A 21,707-nucleotide genomic window follows, 5' to 3' on the forward strand; every position below is an offset into this window, starting at 1 on the left:
GACTCTTTTGTCATTAATCTTTCTAAATCCATTTTTGAACATCATTAGAGGAACAAAAACAATAACTTGGTACTGGCCTGAAGAAATTCCTCAAGTGAACCTCAGGTTAATAGTGCACTTAATAATGATACCCTCTATTTCTTAAAGTGTCTTCCGATCCCTTTGAAACACCTGTGTCGACCAGAAGATCTCAGGATTTGTGTCATATTCTGATGCCGTGAGGTGTGGTGGTCTCTTTCCAGATGTCATTACAGGATGTCATTTTAATTCTCAAACAGGTCGAGTCCACTTTGTACGAGTTTGTCCGCTGAACTGATGGCGCTGGACACCAGGGTCAGGGACTGGTTGACGCTGTTGTGCCAGGGGACCTCCAGGGAGTCCTTCAGGATAGAGAAGCGTGGAGTTTGTCTGCTCAAGCAATAGAGAACGTTCCTGTGTGAGAGAGAAACCAAAGAAAGTGGGGTCTTTAAACAAACAAAGTTATAATTAATGAAAAAAATTCAAATACCATTATTAATAAAATGAAAGAAATAATACATTCAAATAAACCACAAAAAGAATAGTAAAAATACAAATGTTAATATATTCAAATAATAATAATATCATTAATAACGTTCATAAAAATACAATTAATAAATAGTAATTCCAAAATATAAATAAAGACATTAATACATTAATAAATGCAATTATTAATAAACCAATTAAAATAATAAAGTAAAATAAATACTAATAATACAATTATTTAAATACATTGACAACAATCGCAATATTTCAATAAAACATAAAACAACTAATTTATAAATGTATCATTTTTTAAATTAAAAATTAAAAAATTAATCCAAATAAAAGCAAATAACATTAATAATGACATTAATAGTAAATCAATAAAAATACCAATAGTAATACAAAATAAATGAATTCAAATAATAACATTATTTAAAAATGAATAAATAAATTAAAATGAACCACAAATAATAACAATAATACAATTTTTAATAAAATGAAACAAGCATTATTATTAATAAAACGTAAAACAATGTTATTAATAAATACAAATAATGCACTTAAATAAAGCACAAAAATGGTAATCGTTAACTGCCTACCAAACACATAAATAATGCTCAGCAACTCAAATTAAACACTAAAATAAACACCAAAACAGCTTCTATGTGTAGGCACATCAGATTATTTAAAATTACAGCAGGCAAAATCATTTACATTCTAGAAGAATTATTAAGAACATGTAAATACTATTACAATCTGAACTATTTACTAATCATAAACGGTGACAGAATGTAATAAAATATATATTACCACAACACTTCAACCACTGCAACAAAAATCACAATGTGAAAAATGTTCAAATATCTCATAGTTTGTGAACCCCAGTTTGAAAAATGTCATTTTTGTAGACAACCAAAGCTGAATAATTTGATTTGCTGTTGTTTCTTCAGACTGGTACTGCAGACTGTTCTCTGTCTAGATGGTTGCAAATGCTAATCTACCCTATCTGTGCTTTCAGGTTAAAATCATTTAGATTTAGGATATGCCTTTCATCATGCATTCAGTTCGCATGACTGCCCAAGGAGATGATGCTACAGTAAGAGGAAAATACGTAACAACTTATGTTGTCATGTACTGTACCTACATTCAGATATAACACAGAGCATAAATATAGAAAAAAATCAATACCAACGTGTCTTAAGACAACCTTGGAGCAACAACATAGAAATCAACCGAACTCCTGCATGACAATATCAACAGACTTTGGGTTATTTTCTTCACGGTTCAGGGTCATGCATTGATTTCTGTTTTTGGAGTGTTTTAACCAGCTCCATGCACCTGACCATAATAAACGAGGCAATTCTTTATCTGTAAACAGGTCGACTAAAGTTGAAAACGAGCCTGTGACCTTCAGAATGCAAACTTTATAATGAACTTGCTAACTGGAAGGTAGAAATCACATGAGAACAGAGATTGTTCTCCTATCACCAAGCCAGAGATAAATTTAGAGCTGGAATAAATGTGTTAACTTGCAGTTTGTTAGCATTTTAACAGAATTATGAATCTTTAAAAACAGTACCGTGAAAGACCTCAGAGCATTTTATCGGTGTGATTTATTTGAAGTGAAAGACTGAAATGTCCACATCTCAAACACTCTCTTTTCATTCCCAAAGGAAATGGTTATCCTTTTTTTTTTTGTTCGGCCTGTGAGTCATATCACTCAGAAAGTAGCTCCCCGTCATTCTTAAAGAAACGTTCGGGATTCAATACAAGATAAGCTCAACTGACAGCATTTGTTGAATGTTGATTACCAAAGGACATTCTGACTGACTCACTCCTCATTTTTATTTTTGCTTTTTTTTTTAAATGTTTTTTTTTTCTTTCTTGCTTGCTTTCTCCGTCCATCTAAACTTCTTTATATATTTTTCCTCATATTTAAAAAAAACACACACACTCTACATTTAATTATTGAGCTGTAAAGTATATATAACTGCACTTGCACGTAACATTTATGAAATAAAAGGCCATTTAAGTGTACAAAGAGTGTACACTTTCAAGACTACTCGCCTGTATAAATACAGATGTACTCAAATCCAAGTTAACGAGTCAAAAAGTACTCTAAATGCATTTATTATAATTTAACTATAGTTAATTTTATTTAATTGCTGTTAAACATACAGTTAAGGGTCCAAAGACATTACATTAAGTTTGCACAAAGGGATAGTTAAAAAATAAATAAATAAATATTGTCATTTTCTCAACCCTCACGTTTTTCCAAACCTGTAGGAGTTTCTATTCTACTGTTGAACACAAAATAAGATATTTTGAAGAAGGTTAGTAATCAAAGAGTTGACGGTAGCCAGACTATTTTTCCCCTATGGAAGTCAATGGCTACATCAACTGTGTGCTTAAACACATTCTTCCAAATATCTTCTTTTGTGTTCTACAACAGAAGAAACTCACAGGTTTGGAACAACATGAGGATGAGTAAATAATGACTTAACTATCCCTTTAAGTATATTCTTTTATTGTTTCCATAAAAAGTATTGCTATTTCCACATATATGCTAAACAAAAACGGGGAAGTCGTGGTCTAATGGCTAGAGAGTCGGACTCGTAATCTAGAGGTTGTGAGTTCGAGTCTCAGGTCTCAGTCTCAGGAATTGTAGGTGGGGGGAGTGTACGTACAGCGCTCTCTCCACCTCAATACCACGACTTAGGTGCCCTTGAGCAAAGGTGCCCTTGAGCAAGGCACCGAACCCCTAACTGCTCCCCGGGCGCCGCAGCATAAATGGCACTGCTCCGGGTGTGTGTTCACGGTGTGTGTGTATTCACTGCTGTGTGTGTGCACTTTGGATGGGTTAAATGCGGAGCACAAATTCCGAGTATGGATCACCATACTTGGCTGTATGTCATGTCACGTCACTTTCACTTTCTTTTCAATGGAATACTGTTCTGTGTGAACAGCTGCAAGTTATTGTACATCACCTCCCTTCTTTGAACAGACATTAAAGTTACCAGGTTTACAGCTTTTCAACTTTACATTACAAAGTTAAAACACCTTTGCCAAAAGCACAAGTTCCACAATCATAAGACCGATTAAACTACTGACCCACAATGACAAGTAGTGCAGTTTGTTCATTTTCCAAGTCTTGTCCCTTTTTTATTTTTCAGTCATATATTTGATACTTCAGTCATATCTTTTTTTTTTTACACCAACTGTTGCTGAAGGTCTTCTTATATAACACTCCATGAAATCTTTGAGATATTGTTCTGGGCTCCCTGTTAACACCATATACTTTGTTTTTAATGGATAAAGATTTTTCCTGCACAGCAGCTACAAATCGAGTTTAGCGTACACAGCGGAGTCCCCTGCGCGGGTCCAGATACTATCTTTTCCATATCTACTGCATATTGGCGTTTCTTTTATCTGCAGGAACAAACCCTCCAGAGTGTCTGTGAGTGCTACTGAGGTCAAACTCTTACCTGCAGCCTGACACCGAAGGAACACTTATGTTTGACAAGCGTGTTCAATAATGACACAACAAAATGTTGACAAAAGACTCTGTTTAAAGAGATTATTGACTGAAAAGTGACGCTTTTGTTATCATTTACTTACTGTTATGGCATTTCATGGATGTCCATGATGTTCATGGACGGTCACACCCTGATCTCATAATGAAAATGTACCTGTGGGAACTTTTTTGCAAGATGCGAAACACGTAGTATGTTTCATGACATATTCGATGTGAAATGTCCACTGAGTGATGGTAAAAGAGTGTTCTTTTTTTCCCCCCTGGAACAGAGGAACATACATATGGTATGTTTTATATGATGGTAGTTTTGGATGTGTCACCGCAGTTCAGACTTGACATGTCCGTTGAGTGGTGCTATAACTTTAATGCTCCATGACGCTTTAAAATAACATACCATCTGCACCACACCCAAACCTATCTGATAGTATGAATATTAATGTGACATAAAAATGCAAATCACAAGCATGCCGTTTTAGCTTGTTTTTTCGATCTGTCATCTTTGAGCTCTTTCATCATGAGTCATGTCATGGCTGAGTTACCGAGCAAGCTTGTTATGTCCGGAAAGTGAAACATGGAGCTTTAATCATTACTGTGTATGAAAACGATTACAAGTGCTTGCTGTTTTACGCATTTAGTGATCATTTCTATTGGAAACTGCAGTTCCCACAGGCATGTTTTCGTCATGAGATCAGGTTTCACTGTCAAGTTCTAAAAAAGTTCCATAAAATACAATGATAACCTGTGTGCTAGAATCCAAGTATCCTGAAGGCATATGATAGCCTTCAAATATCAATTGTATTATTTAAATATGCACACATTTCATTTTGGCATACCTGATTATAAAATACTCAAGGGCATCAATGATTATATGGCATGACACAGTCAAACAACATATTTGAGAGATACGTATTTGCGAGTTACGTCAGAGGAGAAGATTTGTTTTAGTGAATAATGACTTTCATTTTAATCTGTACTATAAAAGCTATCGTATGGTTTCAGAAGATGTGGAATATGGTCATATGCGCCACTTTTATGATACTGTGAGGGTGTTTTTTGTTACTGTATATTTGATTGAAGCTTGACAGCTCCTAGTCACCATTCACTCATTATATGGAAAATAACAGCAGGAACATGCTGCTAAACGTCTCCTTTTGTGTTCCACAGAAGAAAGTAAGTCATAAGGTTTGCAATGACATAAGAATGTGTACAATATATGTCAACAAAATTGTAATTTTGGGGGGGAACTGTGATTGCATATTTTTTCACATATTTTGTATTTTTTAGTCCATATTTCAATTCACTGGTTAAAACTGATTAATACATGGAGAGACAAGTGTATAAAACACAGGGGGTGAAACAGTGAAGATCAGTGAGAGGGTGTTAATTCTCACAGGCCAGAACCCAAAGAGAGATAATGAGCAGGTACCCTGACGAGTCTCCCCGCACTTCATCCGTTTGCTTCCTCTCCTGTTAATTTAATAAAAACCACTCCAGGACATGCTGATTGCTGCTGATTACAATTGCATGTTGCTTTGATAATAACAGGGCCCTCCTTCAGTCCAGATTAGCAAAACCAACAGACGGTAACAGTGGCGTCAACAGTAAAGTCAAAGCAAAAATGCAGCACCCAGGGTGTGTCGTGGACCTTGATGATTGATGGAAGATAAAATAAGCATTCACCCAAACACAAAAAGGAGAAATAATTGGAACGTCCATTATGGATCGCCGGCCACTCCATAGCCGTAGGAACGAGGGGTGCTGCAGTGCCCCCCAGATTTTCCTTGTGCCCCTCCTCCAGATTCTTCTTTTGCCCCTTGATCATCCCCAGGATACTTAATTTTTGTGATAGTTTTGTGATTAATTACATATTAAAGGGGTCATATGATGCTTTTTTAAAGATCATTATTTTGTGTATTTGGTGTAACAGAATATGTTGACATGCTTTAATGTTCAAAAAATACATTATTTTTCAAATGCTGTACATTATTGTAGGTCCTCTATGGCCCGCCTCGCTCAAACGTGACGTTTTCTACAAAGTCCCTCCTTCCGACTAGCACAGTCTGCTCTGATTGGCCAACTGGCACAGTGCATTGTGATTGGCCGAACACCACAAGCACTCGTCGGAAATGTAACGCCCCTTTCCATAATCGCGAGCTTCATCTTTCAAAATAAATGCAAAGACAGTTAATAATGTCCTTAGTTTTACCATCAGTTCAAGCCCGAAAGGGAAACAGTCAGAGTCGCCTGACAGGCACAGTAATGATGCTCGTATATATTTGCAGTACAAAACTGATTCTGCAAAACAACAAGTTTTAAAACACTTTTTTTCTTACTGGTGAAAATTAGATGGTCAAATCTGTTTTCTCTCAGGTGCATGGCAGTGTAAGCTTCACAGTGAACTACTACATCACTCTCGTCAGCATATCAACAACAAATATATATCTTGACTCCATATAGTGGTTATTTTGGGAAAATTCCAGGTATTTTGGGCTGTAGGATTATAAAAATACGTGCTAATATAAAATTAAATAAAGTAGTCTATATAAAATTTCAAAATAAATCTACCTATCAGTACTTTTTTACTTAAGTACATAAAAAATTTACTTTTGTACTTTCACTCGAGTAAAATTGAAAAAGCAGTACTTTTACTGGAGTACTATTTTATTATACATATCTATACTTTTACTCAAGTACCTGATCTGTGTGCTTTGTCCACCACTGGTAAAATCCCCTTAAATAATAGAAATATTAAAGAAAAAAATTATTGAACTAAAATCACAAAAGCGCAAGTATATATATATATATATATATATATATATATATATATATATATATATATATATATATATATATATATATATATATTGTTCATCTATAAGAGTTTGGGCTGTTTAATATTAGGATTTTGTCCAAAATCCCCCACAGTGGCCCCGGCCCGCAACATCAAGCCCCGCCCCCAGTACCCCTCAGATAAAATACGTTCCCATAGCTATGGGCCACTCCATTATAGATCAAGCTGCAACACAGTTCCTATCAACAACAGAGGCACATTGGTAAATCCCTGTTGAATCAAATCAAATTGCTTTTATTGTCACATCCCCAACAGCACATGTGCCGTGGTGAGTGGAATTCTGAGGAGTGTTTGAGGACACTGGCTGAAGATCAGCATTTTATTCTGTTGAGCTGAGGAGTGAATCACAGTCGACTGAGGGATTTACTTCTATTCCCTGCGAGATGATATGTGTGTGTACCTGCAATAGTGTTTTACCACATAATTCTGGCCAAAGTCCTGTGGTTTTGAGATCTAGATCTCCTCCACTGAGAAGGTCGCAAGAAACCATTAACTCTGTAATGCAGGCCTGCATTGTGCTTGACCCTTTGTTCAATCCTCTTTGCATTTTCAAGCACCTAATCATGGCTGATGAACAACCAGAAACATTGGATTTAATGAAAGACACAGTACACACTTGCTGTTGTATATATAAATAGTCAAGACTTATTGGCCTGCATTGTTGAATCATGCAATCCCAGTGTTGCTCTCTGTGACAGCAAAAGCTGATGACATCAGCGCAATGGCTAAATGATGGTTACTTCAGTCCATCGACGCACAAATCCCCCTTAGGGGTATCATGGGACTATACAGGCTAATAAATTCCTATAGACTTCTATTATAATCTTGTGCTAATTATGGTCTTTCACAATGAACAACTAATAATCTTTACGAGCATTCATTTTTTATGAACCTGGAGGCAATTCTTTATAAACTGTATCTGTACCATACGAATATAAAATAAAGAGCCAATACAGCTTTTTACAAATGCAATAAAATTGTCATTCTACGAAATGAGCATTTCTACACTGTTGCTCAATATTACAGCATCTCTGAGAGGAAGCAGTCAATTTTATTTTACTTATTTATTTGTTTATTTATTTAACGTTTCATTTTCGAGATGAGGCAGTCATTCCGACACTTATGTCTGGGGTAACAAAATTTGACAGAGATGCAAATTGCATGTCTCTCAGCAGCATCTGCCCCAGTAGACCATTTGGAAGTGATGTCATCATTCACTCCCTAACGAAAACACAAGCAGGTTTCCTTTGGAATAGTTCATCCAAACAACTTTTGTTTTTGAGTAAACCTTTTCTTTAAGTCATTAGAGTTATTTCAGATAAACAAACAGTTCACTGTTCTGCCAGGTGCATGCTGATTAGCCGCAGTTTTTAAAGCAAGACACTGCAGTTGCTTATGTTGCCTTCATATGGTATCGGAATTAGCGTAATTACGAGTTTCCTAATTGGAAATTGGACGTGAACGGCCTCTCAAGTCTTCACAGTATTTACTACTGTGAAGTTTGGAAATAATGTTGATACCCAAGTTTCCGAGTTGGGCGGGTCATAAACTTTAAACATGGTGGAGGGGACAGCCATTGCTGCTGTCAATGCTGTTCTCACAACAACTACATCCCTTTGTCTTGTTGCTAAAGTAGTGTATTTATAGGCTAGATGTGAAAGATCATTCAAAGCATATCGTATGTTTTATAAGCAGTGAAATAAGCAAGAATTTGACCGAAATTCCAGAATTGTCAGCAAACTGCATGTATAGCGCAGTGAATGTTTATATGATTGCCAACCAATGGGATGCTACATTTTATTCTTTCTGACATTAAAGCACTTGAATATGACAAGTTCATAATCACGACTTCATAAGTGGGAAATAGCACGTGAAGGCAGCATTAGTCCAACCGTCAATGCAACATAGCACTCAATAGCATAGAGCCTTTGTTCTTAATTCTAAAATTAGCTGTCACATCATCTACAAAATAGCAGATTTTGAGGGAAATAATAAATGGAACAGTAGTACTTATTCACCAATATATCAAACTGTCTTTAAAAGTATACCAAATCCATCCATTTCATCATGAATTTCAACACGAATGTGACTATCCTAGGAGAAGTGGAAAGACTATCAAACTTAACAGCTCATGTCTGGTTCCTTGTCTGAATGCAAATGCTTTTGAAAACAATATGCATAGAAAATGGCATAGAAAAAAATCTATTAAACCTTATATAATGTTTTGCATGCCACAAGATGCTTGAAGTCTTTAAATAATGATCACACTCAGATTGTAAAGACACAAACTTTTTGTTAAACCTGTGTGGGGAAAAAGTAGGATAGTCAGCCCTCTGAAAAAAGGTCTTGAGAAATATGTGCTACATTTTTTGTTTTCCGTAAAGTCATTTGACCAAAAGTTTGCAGATTTTGCACGCAGGTTTTCTTATCTGTTCTAACAAGAAACTTTTTCAGCTTTCACTCACCCCAAACACTCAATAATTAATACCGCTCTGTTGTCAGGTATATCAAAGTTTCCACCAAATGTTTCACCTCTTTTCACTTCCTATGAAACTTACATGATACAGCACGCTTTGCATGAAAGATTTCATGTTGTGAAAATGTATGGTTCCCTTCCAGGAACTCGAGCTGCGTCGAAAGCGCTAGGGGAAAGCGCTCCAGTGTGACCGCGCTCTGAACCAGAGTGTAATTTGTCCAATGGATGGGGGAGACGTCATAGGCGGGTGATGTCACTGCCCGGGAAGCATAAAAGCACGTGCGGTGGAGCCGGCGTTTGCTTTTTGTCATTCAGCAAACGCTACTCTGTCTGTGTGTATGTCGATTTGTGTCGTGAGTCTTATTTAGTGTTGCATTTGGCTCCAGCAATATGTGCAAGCACTTGGGCGATAGCAGATTGCATTACGGGCTGTGTGTTCCTCCCTACACACGTTATATCACTGCTGGGGATACACACAGTCTGTGTGTGGTCTGCTTGAGAGCAGAGCACGCAGATTCAGCTCTCGAGGGAGCTGACTGCCCGTTTTGTGCTTACTCTCTGAAGTGAGCTATCACTAGTGTGGAATGAAGATGGGCGAGCCCCTATCTTCTTCCCTTCCCTAAGACCTGTCTTCCTCCGAGGAGGTGGACGCGTCAATGAAACAGTGTTTGCACAAGCATATTATGAATGAGAACGGCGTGCAGCCCGCGTGTGCGGTTCTTCCCCCTTTGAGTGAGAGCTCGCTGTTGCAGCGCGCGTTGCCGAGGCGACGTGTGCATTTCTCATTAATTTCAGAGAGCGATGCCCGAGTGGAACAGACGCTCGCGAGCTATCTGTTCCCTTGCGTGGCATTGTCTCTGAAGGCTCGCGGCTGCAGGTCAGGCTGGTGCGTGTCTGCACACCAAGCTGACATACCTGCTTAGAGAGCTGGATGAGGGATAGGGACTCAATTTGATTTAATATAAGCTGATCTCTGAGCTCCCTAGAAACGCTGTCTGTGGTTGACCCTATCTGACATGAAGGAGAAGATAGGGTCTTCCTCATGGACGCCCGCTTGCGCCTTCTGGCCTGTTTGGCGACGCTGTCAATTATGTCAAGCGGCGGCGTTTCAGCGGTTTCTCCCTCGCCTATCTCTAGCTCAGGGGGCTGCTGGGCGGGAGCAGCCCTCGCCGCGTGCCAGCCCCTCTTCAGAGAGGCACTAAATAGAGCGTAGCTACTCGCACCCCACCGAGGTGGGGTCGTGGGGGCAAGCGTTCTGAGTCGGGGACCTCTAAGGCTAAGCCGGATCTGCGGACCACACTTAAGTCTAAGAGATCCTTGGCTAAGAAGCCCTGACGGGCGTGACACGGGGCTTACGAGGGCAGACCCCTCTGGGGCACATTGGGTGTCCGTCTCCCCCCAGTGCCCTCGGGAGACCAGTCTGCCAACCCTGCCACAGTTCAAGGGCGCAGCTGGCTCCAGCGAGCAATATTCTCAGTGTCTTCCGCCCGAAGTGTAGCGGAGCTGAGAAGCTCGCCACCCCTGCGGGGGTCTCTAGAGCTCTGGGTACATCAGAGGCCAGTCTCGAGAGACTGGTTCCCTTAGTAGACCATTTAGGCAGCGTGGAAACTACTGCCAAATGGATCTCATTGGGTCCTGCATGCTGTAGAGAAAGGCCTTTGTATTCAGTTCCGCCAACGCCTTTCAACGGGGTGATTCCCACGTGCGTGGGCCCCCAGCAGGCTCTGATCATGGAACAGGAAGTAGACACTCTCTTGAGGAAGGAGGCCATCGAGGTGGTCCCTCCTCATGGAAGAGAGTCCGGGTTCTACAGCCGGTACTTCATTGTTTCAAAGAAGGATGGTAGATCTGCGTCAGTTGAACCGCTCAGTCATGTGACTGAAGTTCAGGGTGCTTACACTCTTCAGTCGTGTCTCAGGCCAAGTCCGAGGACTGATTTGTCACGATAAATCTGAGGACGCATATTTCACGTCTCCATCCTTCCCTCTCACGGGAAGTCCCTGAGGTTTGCTTTTGGGGGTAAAGCTTACCAATATCGGGTTCTTCCCGTTGGCCTTGCACTCTCACCCCGCACTTTTACATCGACGAATGGTTGATTCTAGCTCGATCAGAGCAGGTGGCGATTCGGCATCGAGATGTCGTTCTCGCGCACATGAAGGGGTTGAGACTGAACGCCAAGAAAGGGTGCTTTCTCCAGTATAGAGAACCACTTATCTAGGCGTGGTGTGGGATTCGACCACGATGCAGGCAACGTGATAACTTTTGGCCTGCTGTACATGAGACCCCTACAGTGGTGGCTCAAGACCAAGGGGTTCTCCCCGAGGGGAAACCCGCTTCGCATGATCAAGGTCACGCGGCGATGCCTACGTGCCTTAGACATGTGGAGCCAAGCTTGGTTCTTGTCTCAGGGCCCGGTGCTGGGAGCTTCTTGTCACCACGTAATGCTGGCGATGGACGCATCCCTCACCGGTTGGGGAGCGGTCATGAGTGGCCACCCTGCCCGCAGTCTGTGGAGCGGGCGCCATCTAACGTGGCATATCAATTGTTTGGAAATGTTGGCCTTGTTTCATGCACTCAAGCACTTTCTCCCAGACCTAAGAGATCACCATGTGTTGGTGCGCACCGACAGCACAGTGGTGGTCTCTTACATCAACCACCAGGGAGGTCTGCGTTCGCGCCCCTTATACAGCTGGCGCACCAGATCCTTGTGTGGTCCCAGACTAACTTCGCTCGCTGAGAGCCGTACGATATCCCTGGGTATTTCAGGGAGCAGACATCCTGTCGAGGCAGGGGCCGAGCCCGGGGAATGGATGCTTCATCCGTGGTGGTGAAGCAGATGTGGAAAGTTTTTGGCTTTGCGACTCAAGAGTCAGCGCTATGCCCCTCTAGTTCCTCCAGCTCCTCTGGACTGGATGCTATGGTACAGACCTGGCCGAGGCTTCGTCTGTACGTTTTCCCCGATCGCTCTGCTGGAGTTGTGGAAGCTGTGGTTGTGGCCTCTGAGGGGGCGCAGCTCATAGCTTCCGGTCTCTCAACCGAGGTTGCTGAGACCATCCTCCAATCCAGAGCTCCCTCTATGAGGAAACTGTATGACCTGAAGTGAAAATATTTCACTTCTTGGTGCGGAGACCACCACCTTGACCCAGTTAACTGCCCGTTTGGTACAGTGCTGCAGGTCCTGCAGGCCCGTTTCTCCACAGGGGTAACTCACTCCACCCTGAAGGTTTACGTGGCGGCTTTATCGGCCTACCGGTTGCTTCATTCCTAGAAGCAAACGCCGTCTCCACCGCACGTGCTTTTATGCTTCCCGGTCGGTTACGTCACCTGCCTATGACGTCTCGCCCATCCATTGGACAAATTACACTCTGGTTCAGAGCACGGTCACGCTGGAGGAGTTCCCCTACCGCTTTCAACGCAGCGTCTCGTTCCCTTCAGGGAACCAGGGTTACATGCGTAACCCGAGACGATTCTTTAAACTGTTGTTCATGTTCCACGTTTGTGAACTTGTAAGCCAACAGTTACCTGTAAAAGCCGAGAGGCTGGTTTGGGATAAGGAAGCTTTTTTCCAGGTCTCGTAGGACGTCGTTGAGCATGCGTACGTGGGCGGGATCTCTCTCTTTGGGGTCATTGGCAGGACGCATGACCTCAGATTGGAAGAAAGCGGAGTTGTCTCTCAAAGATTCAGCCACATTCAGCAGGTCCGGCCGGCTCAGTGGGTCATCTGAAAAATATAAGACAAGAATTATGAATATTCAAGTAGAATGTCTGAAACAGTATTTCCTTGTGTGCTCTAATAACCTTGATTTGATGACTTTCCATTTTTAACCTCAGCATCAAGTTTAGCAAAATTGCTCCAGGCACTGAACATCATAATTATTGTCATTTTTAAGCAGAATTATGGATGGCCAGATTGGGCTTAATGCATTGCAGTAGCTATTCACCACACCTACCCATCACTCAAAGCAGCTTTTATCTGATTTCACTTCATCGTCATGGTCCTAATCGTCTTAGACACACCCTTCGGCTCTGCACTTGACTTCACTTCTTGTTAGCAGCAACTGTTTTGACAGCTTAAGTGCAACCCTCAAAACTCCAGCAGAGCACTTGCCCTCAAAATTAAATAGCATAGTATTTAATGCCAAATCTGTGTGCTAAACAAAGATGTACCCCTGGCATACCTCCATCTGCCCGGAAACAAAAGCTAACAAATGAGTCGAAGACATGCATTTTCATCCAGTTTAACAAGGTATGTGTCAAAAAAAAATTATGTGACTGCAAATATAGTATAGTGTCAGTGTAGCATGACTTGTAACCATGCTACTGTTGGTTGGTTTTAGAGCTTGAATTAAAAACCGACATATTTCTGATATACAGGTGCATCTCAATAAATTAGAATTTCATGGAAGTTCATTTATTTCAGTAATTCAACTCAAATTGTGAAACTCGTGTATTAAAAAAATTCAATGCACACAGACTGAAGTAGTTTAAGTCTTTGGTTCTTTTAATTGTGATGATTTAGGCTCACATTTAACAAAAACCCACCAATTCACAATCTCAACAAATTAGAATACTTCATAAGACCAATAAAAAATTTTTTTAGTGAATTGTTGGCCTTCTGGAAAGTATTTTCATTTACTGTATATGTACTCAATACTTGGTAGGGGCTCCTTTTGCTTTAATTACTGCCTCAATTCGTCGTGGCATGGAAGTGATCAGTTTGTGGCACTACTGAGGTGGTATGGATGCCCAGGTTACTTTGATAACGGTCTTCAGGTCATCTGCATTGTTGGGTCTGGTGTCTCTCATCTTCCTCTTGACAATACCCCATAGATTCTCTATGGGGTTCAGGTCAGGCGAGTTTGCTGGCCAATCAAGCACAGTAACACCATGGTCATTGAACCCGCTTTTGGTACCTTTGGTAGTGTGGGCAGGTGCTAAGTCCTGCTGGAAAAAGAAATCAGCATCTCCATAAAGCTTGTCAGCAGAAGGAAGCATGAAGTGCTCCAAGATTTCCTGGTAGATGGCTGCGTTGACTGTGGACTTCAGAAAACACAGTGGACCAACACCAACAGATGACATGGCAGCCCAAATCATCACTGACTGTGGAAACTTCACACTGGACTTCAAGCAACATGGATTCTGTGCCTCTCCACTCTTCCTCCAAAAATGCAAAATTGACTTTCATCTGAAAAGAGGACTTTGGACCACTGAGCAACAGTCCAGTTCTTTTTCTCCACAGCCCAGGTAAGATGCTTCTGACATTGTCTCTGGTTCAGAAGTGGCTTGGTAGCCCTTTTCCTGAAGACATCTGAGCGTGCTGACTTTTGATGCACTGACTCCAGCTTCAGTCCACTCCTTGTGAAGCTCTCACAAGTGTTTGAATCAGCTTTGCTTGACAGTATTCTCAAGCTTGCAGTCATCCCTGTTGCTTGTGCACCTTTTCCTACCCAAATTCTTCCTTCCAGTCAACTTTGCATTTAATATGCTTTGATACAGCACTCTGTGAACAGCCACACCTTTCAGTAATGACCCTCTGTGACTTATCCTCTTTGTGGAGGGCGTCAATGTTCGTCTTCTGGATCATTGCCAAGTCAGCAGTCTTCTCCATTATTGTGGTTTCAAAGAACAGGAGATACCCATAATTTATACTGTAGAGATGGTCATTAATTAAAACTCAAATGTAAATATTCTAACGTTTTGAGATACTGATTTTTGACTTTCATGAGCTGTAAGCGCTAATCATCAAAATTAAAACAAATTTTTTTTCAAATGTTTTACTTTACATGCAATGAATCTAAAATATATGAAAGTTTCACTTTTTGAAATAACTTACAAGAAAAAATGAACTTTTTCACGACATTCTAATTTATTGAGATGCACCTGTATATCTTTCAACTTGCTTACTCAAGCATGCATCTATCATGTGTTGAACAGGAGCTGTTAAAACTGTACAACCTCTCAAAGATAATGCTAGGCCTGTGACAGGTGAGTGTGCATTTTAACAGGCTAGTTCACAGTGTTGTTAAGTTGAAGAAGATTGTTTCACACATTTTCACACAGAAGGCATTTACTAAAATCTAAAATATGAAGCACACTAATTCTGAAAACAATAACATTTACTTATTGCAGTTAATACAATATTTATAAATAACAACCCTTAAATGCACTATAAGGAAATACACTTTCATGCCTGTCTCACACTTAGGTACACATTAATGTACAACATCCCTGTTTTAATAATGTTTTGTTGTGCTTTAAAGAACCCTTTAATATTAAAAATTTTATTCAACATTTTAAATGTACAAAATTGCAAATGTGTAACGATAGATAGATAGATAGATAGACAGACAGACAGATAGATATTAAGTATTAACTAAAAAATCAAATTATTTAAAGTATTAATTGAAAAATATATAGTGCACTAAAGTTATTTTTTTTTTTCACAAGGGTAAAAATACAAAACACAAATATTGGATAAAATAATGAATTTTTAAGTACGCTGAACTATTTTTAGCAGTACTTTTCAGTATTTTCTGCCTTGTCTGTCATCTTAAATTTTGATTGATTGATTGATTGATTGATTTTTATGTCTTAATTTATTTATTTTTAAATCACTAAGCTTGGCACAATACTTTATGGGATTGTCTTGTAAGCAAAAGATGTGATACTGCCTTAGAATGATGTTAAAACAAGCTACCTTGATTCTTGTTAAATAAAGTTCAATAATGTATAAATCAATTACACCAAATTCTACAAAATCTAATTCCACAGGGCTTTCACAAAGTTTCAAATCTGACTCAACAATGATGATCTCCAGTGTAATTTCCACCAGGTATTTCTAGCAGCTCAAATCCCAATTTTGCTTGCGGCCCTAAAAAAGGCTAAACACCCCCCGAGTGACGGGTATCAGTGGAGAATATGTTTATTAATATATTTAGATTTTTTGGAGGATTTGGAAAACTTTTAAGTAAACAGGAAAAAAAAACTTTTCCACAAACTTGAACACACACACACTGTCTCCTTCTTTCTGTCTTTCTCTGTAGAATGAAAAGCACTCCCTGCAGTAGGACTGATGTAGCTCATCACTCACTGTAACACAGACAGCAGAAGACCCAGTGAAACTGTCACCAACTCAACCGAGGATTACAATTTCACAAATGACGAAATGCATATCACTTCAATGTTCCATGTTTGTGCCAAGGGCTTCAGACAAGAGAGTTGTGGCAAAGCAACTACAGTACAATCATACCAGACACCCACAAGACACACATGCAAGCACGAAATTAACACATAGCTTGTTACTCTATTTATATATAAATTTATATATTATTTAGTGCTGTCAAACGATTAATCGCATCCAAAAAAAATATTTGTTTACATAATGTGTTTACTGTGTATATTTATTATGTATATATAAATACAAACACATGCATGTAAATATTTAAGAAAAATATGGTATGTTTATATATTAAATATATTTAAATATTATATAAATATTAGTGCTGTCAATGGATTAAAAAAATTAACTAATTAATGACAATTTTTTTCCTGAAATTAAATCGCGATTAATCCCACCTAACATTAAACTTTTTAAATCTACTTTTATATTGCAATAATTTCACATTTAATCTTCAAAATAATGTAGAAACAACATAAAGACGGTATATTTTTAATATTTGATTAATGGCATCTTTTTAATGAATGAAGGCCAGTATCACTGACACCAGTATTGATGTCTCTATAAAATAATTATTTTTTCCCTAATATTTAACCATTGACTATTGCCATTCAACATTACAGTATAATTGAGAGCCATCAATTTTAATATTTATTAGACTTTAATAAAAATAACTTCTAATTTAAGTGAACTTTAAACAATTTTCTCATAAACACAGTATAACCAATGTCATATTTAGCTACCTATGCCCTTCAGCAAGCAGGAAATACAGAAATTGAATAAAGTTATCAAACACTAAATTCTAAATTAAATACAGATGAGTCCTTAAAGCTATAAAGTTATTGATTTCCTTTTTTTTTTTTTTTGTTCTTAGATGAACAGACATCACAGCAGCTGGGTTAATAGGTTATTTTGGCTGCTTTTTCTTTAAGAGCTGCCGAGGCGGATCTGACACGCATCGTGTTTTCTCTCAACTCACTTTACATTTTCTGACCCACTTCAGGTCTTAAAGTCTCTATTAATGATCTGACGAGTGTGTTAGATGAGTGAGAAAGTGCAGGACAGTTTTGAAAACCATTTCAGAGACATGTTCTTAAATGTGACTCATATATTTCACGCAAGCACAGCTTTAAGGCAGTTTTAATCACCTTCATGACTTAACTGACCACGACATTGCATGCACATCGTTTCTTTCGCGCTTTGATATGAAATGATAAAGGCTACAGCGTGCGGCAGCGCCTTTGTTCAGTACAGTACAGTTTCCGCGCTCCTTTGACTCACGCCTGACGCTGAAGTGAAGTTGGAGCACGCGTCTGAAACATCTCCTATTTGAAATTAGCAAGAAAAAAGGAGACAGAGGCAGCAGTTGTGAGTGGGGTGGCCAACACTAGCCCCGCCCCTGTGTTAACGCCGTTAAATATTTTTAACGCGTTAAACTGAAAAAATTAATCACCTGCGTTAACGCGCTAATTTTGACAGCACTAATAAATATATAAATGTACATACATTTAAATATTTTCAAAATATATACTGTATGTGTGTGTATTTATACAAACCCGATTCCAAAAAAGTTGGGACACTGTACAAATTACAAATAAAAAAGGAATGCAATAATTTACAAATCTCATAAACTTATATTTTATTCACAACAGAATATAGATAACATATCAAATGTTGAAAGTGAGACATTTTGAAATGTCATGCCAAATATTGGCTCATTTTGGATTTCATGAGAGCTACACATTCCAAAAAAGTTGGGACAGGTAGCAATAAGAGGCCAGAAAAGTTAAATGTACATATAAGGAACAGCTGGAGGACCAATTTGCAACTTATTAGGTCAATTGGCAACATGATTGGGTATAAAAAGAGCCTCTCAGAGTGGCAGTGTCTCTCAGAAGTGTTGAGAGATGCTGCGGCGAAACATAGTGGAGCAATATCAGAAAGGAGTTTCTCAGAGAAAAATTGCAAAGAGTTTGAAGTTATCATCATCTACAGTGCATAATATCATCCAAAGATTCAGAGAATCTGGAACAATCTCTGTGCGTAAGGGTCAAGGCCGGAAAACCATACTGGATGCCCGTGATCTTCGGGCCCTTAGGCGGCACTGCATCACATACAGGAATGCTACTGTAATGGAAATCACAACATGGGCTCAGGAATACTTCCAGAAAACATTGTCGGTGAACACAATCCACCGTGCCATTCGCCGTTGCCGGCTAAAACTCTATAGGTCAAAAAAGAAGCCATATCTAAACATGATCCAGAAGCGCAGGTGTTTTTTCTGGGCCAAGGCTTATTTAAAATGGACTGTGGCAAAGTGGAAAACTGTTCTGTGGTCAGACGAATCAAAATTTGAAGTTCTTTTTGGAAAATTGGGATGCCATGTCATCCGGACTAAAGAGGACAAGGACAACCCAAGTTGTTATCAGCGCTCAGTTCAGAAGCCTGCATCTCTGATGGTATGGGGTTGCATGAGTGCGTGTGGAATGGGCAGCTTACACATCTGGAAAGGCACCATCAATGCTGAAAGGTATATCCAAGTTCTAGAACAACATATGCTCCCATCCAGACGTTGTCTCTTTCAGGGAAAACCTTGCATTTTCCAACATGACAATGCCAGACCACATACTGCATCAATTACAACATCATGGCTGCGTAGAAGGAGGATCCGGGTACTGAAATGGCCAGCCTGCAGTCCAGATCTTTCACCCATAGAAAACATTTGGCGCATCATAAAGAGGAAGATGCGACAAAGAAGACCTAAGACAGTTGAGCAACTAGAAGCCTGTATTAGACAAGAATGGGACAACATTCCTATTCCTAAACTTGAGCAACTTCTCTCCTCAGTCCCCAGACGTTTGCAGACTGTTATAAAAAGAAGAGGGGGTGCCACACAGTGGTAAACATGGCCTTGTCCCAACTTTTTTGAGATGTGTTGCTGCCATGAAATTTAAAATAAACTTATTTTTCCCTTAAAATCATACATTTTCTCAGTTTAAACATTTGATATGTCATATATGTTGTATTCTGAATAAAATATTGAAATTTGAAACTTCCACATAATTGCATTCTGTTTTTATTCACAATTTGTACAGTGTCCCAACTTTTTTGGAATCGGGTTTGTATATACATAATAAATATACACAGTACACTTCATCAGTCTTCTTCATCAGTTAGGAACCTAGGTGTGCTGTTTGATAGAAATCTTTCATTTGAAAGCCATGTGTCTAGCATCTGTAAAACTGTGTTTTTCCATCTCAAAAACATATCTAAATTGTGATCTATGCTCTCAATGTCAAATGCAGAAATGCTAATTCATGCGTTTATGACCTCAAGGTTAGACTATAGTAATGCTTTACTGGGTGGTTGTTCTGCACGGTTGATCAACAAACTACAGTTGGTCCAAAATGCAGCAGCTAGAGTTCTTACTACAACCAGCACTGGCTCCCTATCAAACATCGTATAGATTTTAAAATCTTGTTAACTACTTATAAAGCCCTGAATGACTTAGCTCCTCAGTACTTGAGAGAGCTCTTATCACATTATAGTCCTCCACGTCCGCTGCGTTCTCAAAACTCTGGCCGTTTGATAATACCTAGAATATTAAAAATCGAATGCGGGCGGCAGATCCTTTTCCTATTTAGCACCAAAACTCTGGAACAATCTACCTAACACTGTTCGGGAGGCACACACTCTGTCAGTTTAAATCTAGATTAAAGACACATTTCTTTAACCTGGTTTACACATAACGCACTAATACACTTCTATTATTCAAATCCATTAAAGGATTGTTAGGCTGCATTAATTAGATCACCCGGAACAGGGAACACTCCTCATAACACACGATGTACTCGTTACATCGTAAGAAGAGTGGCATCTACGCTAATATTTGTCTGTTTCTTTCTTATTCTGTTTCTCAGTCCGTGTCCGGATCAGATGGTGGATCGGCACCGGGAGATGATGTCTCCCTGATCGTCGGCGGAGGCCGGGACACCTGGATGAGCCCCGGGGACATATCCCCAGTGAAGACCTTGACAAACAAATACAATAAAACTAAAAATAAAACAAAATAACTAAAAATATAATAAAATACCTAACTACATAAATACTATTATTGTTAGAAATTGCAACAATATAAAAATAGAAATGTAATATATTTATACATTAAAAACTTTAATTAAAACAATAAGTAAACAATAAATATCCTGGCCAGAAGAGAACTGGCCCCCCGACTGAGCCTGGTTTCTCCCAAGGTTTTTTCTCCATTCTGTCACAGAGGGAGTTTTGGTTCTTTGCCGCTGTCGCCTCTGGCTTGCTCATCTGGGGACACTTAATTTCTAGCGATTATCGTCAATTTGATTTCACAAATACTATTTAAACTAAACTGAGCTAGACAATGACATCTCTAAATTCAATAATGAAATGGCTTTAACTGAAAATTGAGTGTTTAATCTTATTATTATACATTACTGACACTCTATCCTCCAATTTGATACTGTTAAGTGCTTTAACGCTATATAAATAAAGGTGACTTGACTTGAGTACACATACATATAGTATGTAAACAAAAACTTTTATTTTGGATGCGATTAATCGTTTGACAGCACAAATACTATTTAATATATCAATATTTATCTATATGTGTGTGTCTGTGTTTGTGTGTGCATACTGCAAATGCATTTCTTTGTTCCATTTTATAAACAGCAAGATGGAGCACAAAGGTATGGAGTGTTCTCAAGATTCTTTTTTAAAAGTTGGATTATTGACACACTTTAAAATTGCAATGCTTGTGGCAAAAGCTTAAAAAACAGTGTGAGATGTGATGCAACACCCCAAAAAACATCTGGCGGTAGCAATTGGGGCTTAAAATTAGATTAATTGAAAGACAACTTTTTTTTTTTTTCAAAGACAAGGACTTTACTGTGCAAACTTATAAAACAGCTCAAGCAGGCTGTCAGTTAATTGGAAAAAAAAACCCCATTAATATCTAAAAGGAATAGTTCGCTCAAAAATGACCATCAGGCCATCTAAGATCTTGATGAATTTATATCTTAATTGGAACAGATTTGGAGAAATTTTGCATTACATAACTCGCTCACCAATGGATAATATGCAGCCAATGGGTGCCGTCAGAATGAGAGTCCAGCTGATAAAAACAGTCATT

At 39.1% G+C, this 21,707-nt stretch overlaps 1 protein-coding gene across 1 annotated transcript in view; it reads right to left on the reverse strand.

Annotated features, from left to right (window-relative positions):
* Positions 1-263: 263 nt before the first annotated feature.
* Positions 264-21,707, reverse strand: part of LOC306857037 (inactive N-acetylated-alpha-linked acidic dipeptidase-like protein 2) — a gene marked incomplete at both ends in the record, with an annotated part of 254,287 nt that continues 232,843 nt past the window's right edge. The window contains 2 exons of the mRNA XM_079396683.1: positions 264-432; positions 12,889-13,087. Coding sequence (XP_079252809.1) covers positions 264-432; positions 12,889-13,087 — 368 coding nt within the window. The remainder of the gene's footprint in view (positions 433-12,888; positions 13,088-21,707) is intronic.

The sequence above is a fragment of the Barbus barbus genome (assembly GCF_936440315.1).
Source record: "Barbus barbus genome assembly, chromosome: 37".
Classification (NCBI taxonomy): Eukaryota; Metazoa; Chordata; class Actinopteri; order Cypriniformes; family Cyprinidae; genus Barbus; species Barbus barbus.